Source organism: Microplitis mediator, chromosome 2, assembly GCF_029852145.1.
Source record: "Microplitis mediator isolate UGA2020A chromosome 2, iyMicMedi2.1, whole genome shotgun sequence".
NCBI lineage: Eukaryota > Metazoa > Arthropoda > Insecta > Hymenoptera > Braconidae > Microplitis > Microplitis mediator.
In genome coordinates this window covers 24,589,052-24,601,714 of record NC_079970.1, presented here as the reverse complement: position 1 = coordinate 24,601,714, position 12,663 = coordinate 24,589,052, and the positions used below count along the sequence as shown (strand labels likewise).

The following is a 12,663-nucleotide window of genomic DNA, read 5'->3' as shown; positions in this document are numbered from 1 at the left end:
TTGACAGTACATTAAAAAAAATAAAAACAAAAATAATCATAAATTCACGGCGATCATTATTATTTAATTATTATTATTATTATTAAAGTAGTCATTATTAGTATTAATAATAAAAAATGTCTACACAACATGCATATCCTCATCATTCATCACTCATCAATCGTTAATAATTTTACTAAATTTTTTAAATCCTGTAACATCATACGCCAGACAACGATTTATTTATCCGAATAATTACTTAATTAACATTTTTCTCTATAATCGCAATACACAACGTACTGTAATTTACTTTTGTTTTTATTTAATTTAAATGTATAAACAACACTGAGTGATTGAGACTCAAGTTAAATGCATTGAGATTTAAAAATAACAGTACAGTAATTGTAATAAATACTTTGTAAATAAAAAAACTACGTAAGACAATTGACGGTAAAAATAATTGAGTAGAGTGCAAGTCATAAAATAAAATAAGTTAAAAAAAATAAAACAATCAATAATTTATCTGGTGTCTTACTGACGTTTGTCCATCACAGAAACGTTCCAAGTCGCAACTGACATTGTTTTAAAGTAGTGGACGCGTGAATTATTTTAATTCACTTACAGTAATAATAATAATTATTATTGTTATTATTATGAGAGCTATTTCTTCACAATAATTAAAAGGTTATTGATACAAAGTTATCTTAAAGCATCAACTACATTACTCCTTAGTTTCATTTTATTTATTAAAAACGGGAAAGAACTTTAGTTATTATTTTTCTATTATTATTATTATTATTATTATTATTTATTTATATGCACTCATTCATAACCAGGAAGCGAAACATCTCCGTGCACATAAATTTTTCTGTCTCAATATTATCCAAAAAATTGTTGCATTTCTCAGTCTCCTAATCACTTTGATTTGTAGGCATGTTTTTTTTTTTTTTCTTATTATTCATAATCATTATTTTATTTATTATTACTTCGTTAATCAACTATTAAACTCCGACTGTTTAACAAGTAATTATCGCTTACGTTTACGCTGGATGATTTTAAAAATACAACGTTGCAAGGAAGGCATTATTTTCATTATTCATTATCATTATCATTATCATTATCATTATTATTACTTTTTAGTTTCGTTAATTTACTTACTCGCTGAAAAACAAAAATAAAAAAAAAATTTTGCTATCCGAACATGATACGGTTCGCTCCGATGATGGCAAGTGCATCTTGAAATAATCCAGGTGATACGCTACTTGGCTTGGTATTTATTATTTTATTAATAATAATCTAAAACGTACGACTCTTGCGGCATTTCAAAATATTACACTCGCTGCCATCATCAGACACCAAATGTTACAATGAAGTCTCGGAGGGTGGTGTACTCTCGCGATGATTTACATGACTCAGTGAATGAGTTAAAGCATCTGGTGTCAGCCATTCTTTAGGCAGACAACGTTGGAGAAATGGAACACATGAGCTGAAGTATGCTAAGCGATTAACCCATCCAGGAATTTCTTGTCCACATAATATCTGTAATTTATCATTATTTATTTATTTATTTATTTATTTATTTATTTATTAGAAAATAGACGCCAATCGGCTATGAACATCATGGTGTAGAAAGTAAGAATTTACACAGTAAAAAACAGACCGTCAAAGTGTAAAAAAAAGCGTATGTTAAAATTCTTTGTGTTTAATTTTTAACACTTTTGTGTGTCAATTTAACACACAGTATTTATTTTGTTTGAACTGTCGCAATCGATTGATTTTTTACACACAAAAATGTTATTTTATTCGAAAGTAACACTTTTTATATGTTACTGTCAAATCAACACACAAAATATCTTAAAAATAATGTCGACCATCACAAAAGAATTCTTGGAAAATTTGTTACTTTTAACATATGCGTATGTAATTTTTTTTAACACTCACAACATGTTAAAATAACACGATCCTGAAGTTACCAGACAATTACAAATTTTTGAATTTTTTTTTGAATAATTAAATTTGAAGAAAAAAAAAAATTAAAAATATACACATGTAGAAAATTTAAAAGACTACAAGTGCAATTTTTTAATTATTTTTTTTTCATAATTTGACGTTTTTTAAAAATTCAAAAAATTATTAGACGTCGGCTAATTTCAGTATCATTAAAATAACACATAAATAAGTGTTAAACTCTCGTTTTACACACGATATGTGTTGATTTTGACGGATCCTTTTTTACTGTGTAATGGTGGAAGAATTAAGTAAACAAATAGTAAGTAATTTACGTGATGCAATTAAACATTAGATTAACGATAGGTAAATAGTGTATTTTTGGTATTCGTGATAAATGCTTGATATGTACCACCGTAGAAGTCGATGTTCATGTGCAAGGAGTTGACAAGGTTGGCGATTATTATTATTGATATAAATTATTTATTTTATCAAGTTATTAATTAATAAATACCTGAGTCAATTGTCCACTAAAATGATTGCAGTTTTTATTCATCAAATGGTAACGGTCACCGCGAAAATCTTTTCCCAATTCAGTGACAATTCTAGCGACATCTTCTTCCGTAAAATCGGTGTATCCGATATGTACTGATTGCCTAAAAAATAAAGCAAATAAATGATAAGTAATTAATTTGTATTTGGTACATATAATAAATAAAAATTTAGACAGACCGAAATCTAAATTGTTCACCGAGTTCATCAGCATCGCGCGGCGCTATTTCAAAAATACCAGATATTGGGAGTGAATGGCCACCATAAGCGTACTCTAATAAATAAAATAAATAAATTAACCCAACAATACTATCAGCTAAAATAAATAATCACAACTAAATACATACCAACACCATAAATTTCAACACCCGAATGGAAGACTCCTAAGCCAATAGGTGTTGTGTACTCATTCATCCAATACTAAGATACAAAATAAATAAATAAATTATAGTAATAATCAATAGAATTATATATTAATTTATGTGATGAATGAAGCTCACCATGTCGTAAACATTAAGAATAATTGGTTCTCTAGCCATTTTGGGAATCAATTCTTCACTGTCTTGCGGATAACCGAGACAACTTGGGAATGGGAGGTTGCAGCCAAAACCTGATTGAAACATCACAGTGATACAAGAGTTAACTTGTACGCTTGACGGGTAGATAGCACTATATTTTTAAATCCAGAGCACCTAATAAGCAATAATACCGCTAGATAATTACACTACCTAAATTAACTAAGCATTGAGCATTTTTAATTACAATAAACTCCAACTTTTAAGATGACTGCAAATCTAGCAGACACGACAATTTTTTAACTACATATTAAAAAAATGATACTGAAGTTAGCCGACGTCTATTAATTTTTGGTTTCTTTTCAAAACGATCTTATAAAGAAAAAAAATATTTTTAAAAAATGCATCAATAGATTTTCAAATTTTCTACGTGTGCATATTTTTAGTTTTTTTTTTTTGTCATTTAGTTGTTGAAAAAAAAAGGTCAAAAATTGTTATCAGTCTGTTAACTTTAGGATCATATAAAAAAAATTAAACAATAAAATTTAAAAAAATGCATGTACTGAATTTTGAATTTTCTAAACATGCATTTTTTAAATTTAATTTCATAAACATTTGAATTTATTTTTCCAAAGTTTTAAAAATTGTCAGATGTCCGCTAACTTTGCTATCATTCTTTTAAGTAATTTTATCATCAACTACTTGGAGTGTTTAATAAAAAAATAATTTAAACATTCGTTTAAAAAAAGCCAAAAACTAAACTAAACCAAGCAATTGCCGTAAGTATATTAAATAAATAATAAGTATGAAAAAAATATATGTTACCTTGCGATGAACGTGCTTACAAAAACTAATTCAAATAAATTCGGCAGGTATTTTTAAAGTTAATTAATTTTTGACAGCCAACGAACAGAAACGAGCAGAACTTGATACCAGGAGATAAATAAAAATCATTAATCTCCATGAAACAACCGTCAAGAGTGCTCGATATCAATAGAAGAACAAGAAGAAGTAACCTACAAACACAAATACATATATATATTATCATCCATATAAACATAAGTAATCAATCACTAAAAATAATAATTATCATTTTTTAATTGTACTCTTTTTAATAATCGTCCACAAAACTTACCATTCAATTACATGTGACCTCGATTTATTTTCAGTGATTAATAAAATGATGTGTCAATTGTCCGCATAAGACAGTTCCTTTTTTTTTACTTCTTTTTATTCACTCCAATATTTTGTTCACTTGGTTATTTGTTCAGCGCAGTTGTTTATTATTTTAAATCTATAAACTATTTATGGTGTTACGGTTAATTATTAATTTTATAATTTGTAATTGTTCATTTATTTACTATACACAAGCACAAGAGTCATAGACAGCTAGAGATTTATAGTAAATTCAAGGGGTGTGTTTCCATGCAAGCTGAATCAGCTGTAGGCTTTAGCTGTTGTTCTTTATTGTATATATATATATATATATATATATATATATATATATATATATATACATATATATGTATGTGGAAAATGTTGGAGTATGTGTTCAATACCTTGTAAGCTGAAGTATCCATGTCGGTGTGAAAAGTAAACTGTGTTGGTACCAGCAGTCTTGGTCTTGGTCTTGTTGTTGATGGTCTTGGTGTCTGTCCTGTCTGATGGCTGATGTCATTGGTTTTTGTTGGTGACGTACGTGTGCATCTAATGGCGGTTTAATTGTATGTACATTAATTTAATATTTTATTTTATTTATCTATAAGAAATAAACTTACTGTACTTCTATATGTATGTAGATATATGTGTAAAGACATATATACATGTAGGTGGAGTGTGGAGGTAAATATACCGAGGTAGAAGATTGAAAATGTATTTCCAAGCTTTACTTGGCAACGAGACTCCGCCATCATAGTGTCATTTTTTATTGTCATTAATAAATAACAATTGATGAAGACAGGGTTTTAATTTTTATTTATGACGTCTGTCGGTATTGATGAAGGAATAAAAACCAATTGAAAAATGACAAGTTCTTCTGAGTGCGGAAGTGATAACAGAACGTTATCAGAACCGAGTCTAAGGCTTACTGAGAAATTAATTATGGTTGAGACTGATTACAGTAACTATTGAAGTCTGGTTGATTAATGAGCTGGTGATCGTTGTATTTTGTTGGTAATTTTATTATAAATTAAGTGGAGATCAAGCAAGTTGATAATTGACAAAAGATGTCGGGAGGTGAAAGGAAAAAACGAGGTGGTGATAAAGGACAAGGCTGGGAGGAAGCTGGTGCTGAATTTTATCAAGAACGTTATCCTGCAGCAGTAGAAGCTGATTTGCAGCAGGCACTGCGTGACCCGTCCCATATTGCTACTCTGTTGCCGAGTAAAAAGTCACGTGTTGGTAAGTCATTGCAAGTAAATTATTTATAAACTTTATAACTAAGCAACTAACAAATATTTTATTTTACTTTTTAGCTACAGCTAAGCGGATAAGAAATGAACCAAAGGCGACACTCAGAAGACGTACCAGCACGCGATCACGATGTGCTACCAGCACAGCAAGACGTATGTCAACAAATGCGCCAAATGTTGATACCGCGGTATCAATGCTGCCCGATTTATCTGAAAATTTATCTAATGAAGAACGTACTTGGGAGGAAATAATGCAGATAAAAGCCATGCCTGTTTGTATGGCACAAAAGATACTATTGAAACGACAGCTACAGGTAATAGTTACAACACATTGTCCACTGTCCATCTGTTTCTAACAATGACCGGCGACACTACAATACATTTAAATCGATACTTTGTTATTTATTTTTTTTCTACTTACTTTAAAAATTTATTGTTATTTCAGAACGCAACAAAATTAAGACTCCAGGGTTTCGAGCAGCTGAAATGGCAGCGCAGAAAAGCCTGGCAACAGTTCAAAGCCCGGTTGAAAGAAACTTACGCGAAAATGGAACTTTGGAGCACGAGTTTTAAAAAAATCGGCGGTAATTTTGGCATGGGAATTGTTGCATACTTTTTATTTATTAAGTGGCTAATGTTTCTAAATATAACATTATTTATTGTTATATTTTCATTCATAATATTGCCAACAATTTTGTTAATTGACGAGCCAGAGCCCTGTACCGGCAACAATACCTCCAGTGTGTCGTGCTCATCAGAAGCTTACTGGAATTCCTCGGAATCAGGAAACACATTTGTTGACATAATGCAAGCACGTGGTATTTTAGAACGTACATTAATATTCTACGGGGCTTACACTAATCAAATTTACGGTGAAAATGGCAATGGCTCGTATTACAATTTACCGTTGGCTTATATATTCACTATAATTGCCGTTACTTTGATTAGTTTGGTCGCGATAATACGGTCTGCTGCCAAAGGCTTCAAGGAACGCGTGGTCGAGGGCGAGGGACAGTTTTATCAGTACTGCAATTTAATTTTTGGCGGTTGGGATTTTTGTATACAAAATGAAAAAGCCGCAGAGATTAAACACAAAGCGCTTTACAATGAGATCAAAGCCTTTTTAGAAGCCGAGAGACTGGAGGAAGAACGACAAAATCGTACGCGCGAAGAGAGAATTAAATTATTTTTCGTTCGTTTCATTGTTAATATATTAGTTATGCTAGTCCTGAGTGCATGTGGTGTTTTTATATACTATATTATTGAACTTTCGTTTGACAAAGTCGAATATCCATTTTCATCACAAGCTGATACGTCCTCTTACATATCCATTGAACGTATTATCCAAATAATATACGAATTTTTACCCTACATCTGTATTGTCGGATTGAATGTCGTCGTTCCTTTTCTATTTCGTTATCTAGTTGCTCTAGAGCACTACAATCCGCTGTTCGTTATAAGACTAACCCTATTTAGAATAGTCTTCCTGCGTCTTGCGTCGTTAGCCGTATTGCTGACGAGTTTTTACAAAAAAATATCAATTGACGATAATGCTGAGGATGATCAGGAACTGCCACGACATGTCAGCAAAACAATTCATCATCGTCCTCAATGCTGGGAGACTTTTGTCGGCCAACAATTTGTTAAACTCTATCTGACAGATTTTTCTACACAATTTTTCGTAACATTTTTTATAAATTTTCCCCGTTCACTTATTGCCCGTCACAGTGAAAATAAATTTATACGTTTCATCGGCGAACAAGAATTTGATTTGCCAAGACACATTTTGGATATCGTTTACTCTCAAACAATATGTTGGATCGGTATGTTTTTCGTACCAGTACTGCCATTAATTTCGACAATCGGCTGTTTCTTTTTGTTTTATATTAAAAAATTTTCGTGTTTAGTAAATAGCACACCTTCAAGTCAAGTGTATCGAGCTAGTCGTTCGAATTCCATGTTTATGTTTGTACTGTTGGTGTCATTTATACTGGCGATAAGTCCAGTGGCCTATTCAATTGCTGAAATAGAACCATCGAAATCCTGTGGACCATTTCGTGGCCTCAATACTGTATGGACACTTGTCATACAAACTTTCTTACGTTTCCCCGAGTGGATACAAAAGATACTATTTTTTATCGGCACTGCCGGATTCGGAATACCCGCGTTCATTATTCTTTCTCTGCTACTCTATTACTATTGGGCGGTTGCGGATGCCAACAAACACATGGTCGTAGTTCTTAAAAACCAACTGGTACTTGAAGGACACGACAAACAATTTTTATTGAATCGTCTTAGCGCTTTTATTAAACAGCAGCAAGAGCAATCCAAGTATCAAGACCAAGCTATTGAATTGAATAATTTTTCGTAAATTATTTTTTAATACACTAGCTTTGTCTTTTTTTTTATTTTAAATAGTAATTAGATTATTTATATAATAGAGATATGTGAAAATGGTTGATGTTAATTATAATGTAATGTGAGTTTTAATATTTCGGACGTACAGTGTAAAAAAAATTACGCGCCATTCTTAGACAAAGAATAAATTAGAAAAAAAAATTTACACATAAGAACATTCAAAATTTAACGTGATAAAAATTAAACAAAACCTATTTTCACACTAGGTTTAATAACTATTATTTATGATATACAATTGTAAATATTTATTTATTTGCCAGTTAGACTTTAAGAAAAAGTTTTAAGGCACTCACTATTTCTAGTCGGAATAATTATAATAATGAGTAAATAAATATTAAAATAAATCTCATGCTTTATATGTTCTGATATATTTAAGATAGTTGAGGTATCAATACTTATAATTTATTCAAAATAAATTTGTAAGCGATAATTTTAAACAATGGACGATTTAAGATATAGAAATATTTATATTATTTAATTTAAATAATAAATTATTATTATTTATTTATGAAACAGACTGAAGAGGACCTCAACTATCTTAATGACTGATATTTAATCACTATTTATTATAAAGCTGATTAACTATTGGTAAACGAAATTAAAAATTGTATTTTATCAATACACACGTTATTACTGCGCACATTTAAAGATTTTATTCGATAAAGCAGTAGTGCAATATATTATTATTATTTTTGTAGTTTAGATATATTTATGCATCTGCATTTATATTTATATTTATAAATAAAATCTAACGATCGAAGTATCTATCGAAGTCTTTTTTTTTAATGGCTATTTCGTTATACTAAAAATAACTTTTGTACAAATTTTATAATCTAGTATACGGAGCATTTATCGTTAGCAAGTCCAATAATTATTGATGTAGATTTATTTAATTATGACCACCAGTGTAATAAATAAACGCATTTAATTTAAATTCTATAATTATAAGCTGACGAAATTAAATACTACCAACATCTGGATTTTGTAACTCGTAAGACTTGTGATTAGATATTAATGTTCTAGAGATCTGGTCAGATTTATTAATAACGAATAAGTAAATACGCTGATAATTCAGTAGATTTTGAATACTGCTTTAGATATTTTTCAAATTTAATTATTGGATCATTTGTACACGGAAAAAAATGAACTGTATAAATTAAGAACGTCAAGTGATATAATGATAGTGATCAGTAAATACTATCATTCTAAATAGTAATTTTTTCATTTATGATTGAAATGTGAATAATCACAGAATAAGTACACAGTAAAAAAACTAATCGTCAAAGTGTAAAAAAAAGCGTATGTTAAAATTCTGTGTTGAATTTTTAACACTTTTGTGTGTAATTTTAACACACAGTATTTATCTTGTTTGAACTGTCGCAATCGATTGATTTTTTACACACAAAAATGTTATTTTATTCGAAAGTAACACTTTTTAGATTTTACTGTCAAATCAACACACAAAATATCTTAAAAATAATCTCGACCATCACAAAAGAATTATTGGAAAATTTTTGCTTTTAACATATGCGTATGTAACTTTTTTTAACACTCACATGTTAAAATAACACGATCCTGAAGTTACCAGACAATTAAAAATTTTTGAATTTTTTTTTGAATAATTAAATTTGAAGAAAAAAAGAAACTAAAAATATGCACATGTAGAAAATTTAAAAGACTACAAGTGCAATTTTTTTAAATATTTTTTTTTTTCATAATTTATCGTTTTTTAAAAAATCAAAAAATTATTAGATGTCGGCTAATTTACGATCCTGAAGTTAGCAGACCATAAAAATTTTTTGATTTTTTTTTAAACAATTAAATTTGAAGAAAAAAAAAACTAAAAATATGTACATGTAGAAAATTTAAAAGACTACAAGTGCAATTTTTTTAAATATTTTTTTTTTTTCATAATTTGACGTTTTTTAAAAAATCAAAAAATTAGTAAACGTCGGCTAATTTCAGTATCATTAAAATAACACATAAATAAGTGTTAAGCTCTCGTTTTACACACGATATGTGTTGATTTTGACGGATCCTTTTTTGCTGTGTATGAAAATTTGTTGTCTATGTAAGAAAAATTACTATTTGAACTTTAAAAATCGTAACTGATACTTCAAAAATTGAAGACACATCTTATAAAATTTATTATTTGGAATGTTAAAATTTCCCATGTTGACACCTGGGTTCCAGATTATAATTTCAAACAGTAATTTTTAAAGTTTATTTTTTTCTGTGTAATAGTATTAATGCGACCAATGCCAGCCATCCCGTGATACTTGAACTAAAAAATTTTTTATTTGACAAAAGATCATGTATCAATAATCATAAATGTAGAATGTAACTGAAATTAAATAATAAAATTAATGCCGATCCGTAATAATTATAATATACTGATAAAAAAATTTATTTTAAACTAAAAAATATTTTTTAGTTTTAATTAACTTTCAAAAAATTTTTTTTCTCTGTATTTATTTTTTTAATCACTCAAAAAATAATTAATTTAATTTACTTACTCAATAGTTATATATTTAATTAATAATCAATACTTAGACATAAAAATGACATCTATAAGAACTTATTTGGTATTTTAAAAATATTTTCATCTTCATAGTTAAGGCACAGCATTTTATGTAAATAAACCCATAAACTATTAACTCGATTCTTCAATTGGTGCGTGGAGCTGTTAATTTTTTTTTTACATTTTTATAAATGATCAATAAATAAATTTTTCCAATGATAATTTAAAGGCACTTACGGCTTCGGCGATTTCGACCCAATCTAGTGCAGCATCAAACGCATCATTTCTTGAAGGCAATTTATCCCAGTTCCAGTAAGTAAATTCCGTAAAACATTCCGTTGAATTAAAATTACGTTGACTGTCAGGATTAACAGGTTTATTTTTTTCAAAAAATGCTATTCCTTTGTAACCCTTTGGAACACTTAGTTTTTTACCATGAAGCGGATATCCACGAAAAGAGACATCGAAATCTTGAAAAAATAAAGAATAATTAAAATTACAAATAAAAATATCTAACCTATAAACTTACGAGCATTGTCAGTTGTTCTAATATACGGAACAAAATATTTCGAGACATTTGCTGGTCCCGTACTGCGTATTTTACATGGTACTGAGTGTACTTGACTATTTTTTACTCCTTCAATGTGCTCCTTTTTTATATGCAAATGTATCGACATTTTGATAAACAATTACACGCGACACTCTCAACGTTAACGCCAACGAACTTTCCCGCGTTTTTGATCACGTGGAGAGCTCGCGTTTTGAATAGGCCAACCACTTGTCGCTTGGGCGCGTTTGCGTTTTATAAAAAAAATGGTCGCTGTCATTAGAAAAAAAGGTGCCCTGAATAAAAATACTCATTGAAAAGTATTGAAAATTATTTAAATTCTTTTCAATCCATACGGAAATTTTGAAAAATATTAAATGGAATTGAAATTTCGATCATTTGAATACTTTCTAATTCTTATAATGGAATTCAAAAGTATTGAAATCCCATAGAAAATCTACGCTGGTGAAAATTTTTCGTAATTTTCTCTGAAAAACTTAGTTCTAAAGTTCTAAAGATTTTTTCAAAGTTCTAAAGACTTTTTCAGAGTTTTTCAGAGAAAAATCCGGAAAATTTTCACCAGGGTAGACTCAGGGCTCGGTACTTGAAGAAAAAACGTTTTTCTATTACTTACATATGCCAGGATTCTTTCACAAGACTTTTCTGATGCCAAAAAATTTCTATGGAAATCCCATTTGACTGAACAAAATTATTTATTTCACTCAAATATATATTTGTTTGTAGCTAACAAATGGCGCTACAGTGCGACCATTCAAATACAGATTGATTGGGTCAATTCAAATATGGGATTTATTTGCCTGAAACAAATCTTATTTGGCTCAAATAAATTTTTCTCTCAGTGAGGGCTCGGTACTTGAAGAAAAAACATTTTTCTATCTCTTTTATATGCTAGCATTTTTCCACAAGACTTTTCTGATACCCCAGAGGTCTTACTTACTGACTGGAGGTTCTTTCTCACCGACTGTAGATCTTAAGTTAAAAAGAAAATGTTTAATTCAAAAATTTCATACATTCTGAAATGGAAAGAATAAGGGTCCAACGGCCTCTGGAAACGCGTCAATCTTGATAACATAAAATTTGAATTTATGTAGTTTCGCGTTGAAATAAAACGCATGTGAATTCCGAGGCACGTGCGCACTGCACTAAGAAATATGTCTAATGAACGACCGCGACTTAAATAGTACCTGTTTAATTTCTCATTATATTATTCAAAATCGCGCTCGAATTCAAAAAATGATAAATCGATGTAACAAATATATCGTTTCCCCATCATTTTTTGTTCAAAAAAATTCCAATTCTTTTGTTGCAATTCAAATTTAAGTTTCCCGCTGATTTCATTTCTACAATTGACGTTTCATAATCACCAGCAACAGAGCAGGTAAATCGCACGTGTGTATTTTTGGAGTAAACGTAATAATAGATGTACATAATGGTCATGTTATTACGTATAATAGTGTATGAAGGAGTAAAGGACAGGACTACAAGACGTTATACAGACAGCATCCGATGTGTGGGAAATGCGTCTGCGCTTCTTGTTAAAATCCTATCTCTGAGAGCAGCAGGGGCGGAGTCCTCCCGAGCCCGGCAATATCTTTACTTCTCTATAAGCTACAGTAGGCGCGAGGCCAGCATTATTTGGATGCTGTCCAAATAACGCGGAACGACGAAACAGACTAGTTGATGGTCTCTAAGTGTATTCACTGTTATCCAAAACTAAAATCTCATTTTATAATTCCATTATAATTTATCAAT

At 29.8% G+C, this 12,663-nt stretch overlaps 3 protein-coding genes across 5 annotated transcripts; 1 reads left to right on the top strand and 2 right to left on the bottom strand.

Annotated features, from left to right (window-relative positions):
- Positions 1 to 945: 945 nt before the first annotated feature.
- On the bottom strand, positions 946 to 4,692 carry LOC130678560 (deubiquitinase DESI2). 2 transcript variants are annotated; one of them, XM_057485839.1, is made up of 8 exons: positions 4,553 to 4,692; positions 4,129 to 4,294; positions 3,819 to 4,009; positions 2,979 to 3,170; positions 2,826 to 2,898; positions 2,659 to 2,752; positions 2,441 to 2,582; positions 946 to 1,518 (listed from the first exon to the last, which is right to left on the bottom strand). In XM_057485839.1, exons 4-8 carry the CDS (start codon positions 3,099 to 3,101, stop codon positions 1,342 to 1,344), a joined length of 609 nt encoding a protein of 202 aa, XP_057341822.1. In that variant the 5' UTR covers positions 3,102 to 3,170; positions 3,819 to 4,009; positions 4,129 to 4,294; positions 4,553 to 4,692; the 3' UTR covers positions 946 to 1,341. The 2 variants fall into 2 exon arrangements, with proteins under 2 accessions (XP_057341822.1, XP_057341823.1); XM_057485840.1 differs by lacking the exon at positions 4,553 to 4,692 and having other exon boundaries at positions 2,979 to 3,088; positions 4,129 to 4,442.
- On the top strand, positions 4,579 to 10,221 carry LOC130678559 (transmembrane channel-like protein 7). Of its 2 annotated transcripts, none has more exons than XM_057485838.1 (4): positions 4,579 to 4,717; positions 4,793 to 5,393; positions 5,468 to 5,718; positions 5,850 to 10,221. In XM_057485838.1, exons 2-4 carry the CDS (start codon positions 5,219 to 5,221, stop codon positions 7,773 to 7,775), a joined length of 2,352 nt encoding a protein of 783 aa, XP_057341821.1. In that variant the 5' UTR covers positions 4,579 to 4,717; positions 4,793 to 5,218; the 3' UTR covers positions 7,776 to 10,221. The 2 variants fall into 2 exon arrangements, with proteins under 2 accessions (XP_057341821.1, XP_057341820.1); XM_057485837.1 differs by having other exon boundaries at positions 4,582 to 4,717; positions 4,823 to 5,393.
- A 45-nt stretch (positions 10,222 to 10,266) lies between these two features.
- LOC130678561 (ribonuclease H2 subunit C) lies at positions 10,267 to 11,101 on the bottom strand. The gene is made up of 3 exons (XM_057485841.1): positions 10,873 to 11,101; positions 10,581 to 10,813; positions 10,267 to 10,505 (listed from the first exon to the last, which is right to left on the bottom strand). The coding sequence occupies exons 1-3, from the start codon at positions 11,018 to 11,020 to the stop codon at positions 10,476 to 10,478; spliced, it is 411 nt and encodes a 136-aa protein (XP_057341824.1). The 5' UTR covers positions 11,021 to 11,101; the 3' UTR covers positions 10,267 to 10,475.
- Between the last annotated feature and the right edge of the window lie 1,562 nt (positions 11,102 to 12,663).

Coding starts and splice junctions, on each gene's coding strand:
- LOC130678560 (XM_057485839.1), bottom strand. CDS start 3,101: ATGTTTCAATCAGGTTTTGGCTGCAACCTCCCATTCCCAAGTTGTCTC. Junction 2,753..2,825: donor TGTTGAAATTTATGGTGTTG/GTATGTATTTAG, acceptor TTTATTTATTAG/AGTACGCTTATGGTGGCCAT. Junction 2,583..2,658: donor GGTGAACAATTTAGATTTCG/GTCTGTCTAAAT, acceptor TTTATTTTTTAG/GCAATCAGTACATATCGGAT.
- LOC130678559 (XM_057485838.1), top strand. CDS start 5,219: ATGTCGGGAGGTGAAAGGAAAAAACGAGGTGGTGATAAAGGACAAGGC. Junction 5,394..5,467: donor GAGTAAAAAGTCACGTGTTG/GTAAGTCATTGC, acceptor TTTACTTTTTAG/CTACAGCTAAGCGGATAAGA. Junction 5,719..5,849: donor TATTGAAACGACAGCTACAG/GTAATAGTTACA, acceptor TTGTTATTTCAG/AACGCAACAAAATTAAGACT.
- LOC130678561 (XM_057485841.1), bottom strand. CDS start 11,020: ATGTCGATACATTTGCATATAAAAAAGGAGCACATTGAAGGAGTAAAA. Junction 10,814..10,872: donor TAGAACAACTGACAATGCTC/GTAAGTTTATAG, acceptor TATTTTTTCAAG/ATTTCGATGTCTCTTTTCGT. Junction 10,506..10,580: donor GGGTCGAAATCGCCGAAGCC/GTAAGTGCCTTT, acceptor AAAAATTAACAG/CTCCACGCACCAATTGAAGA.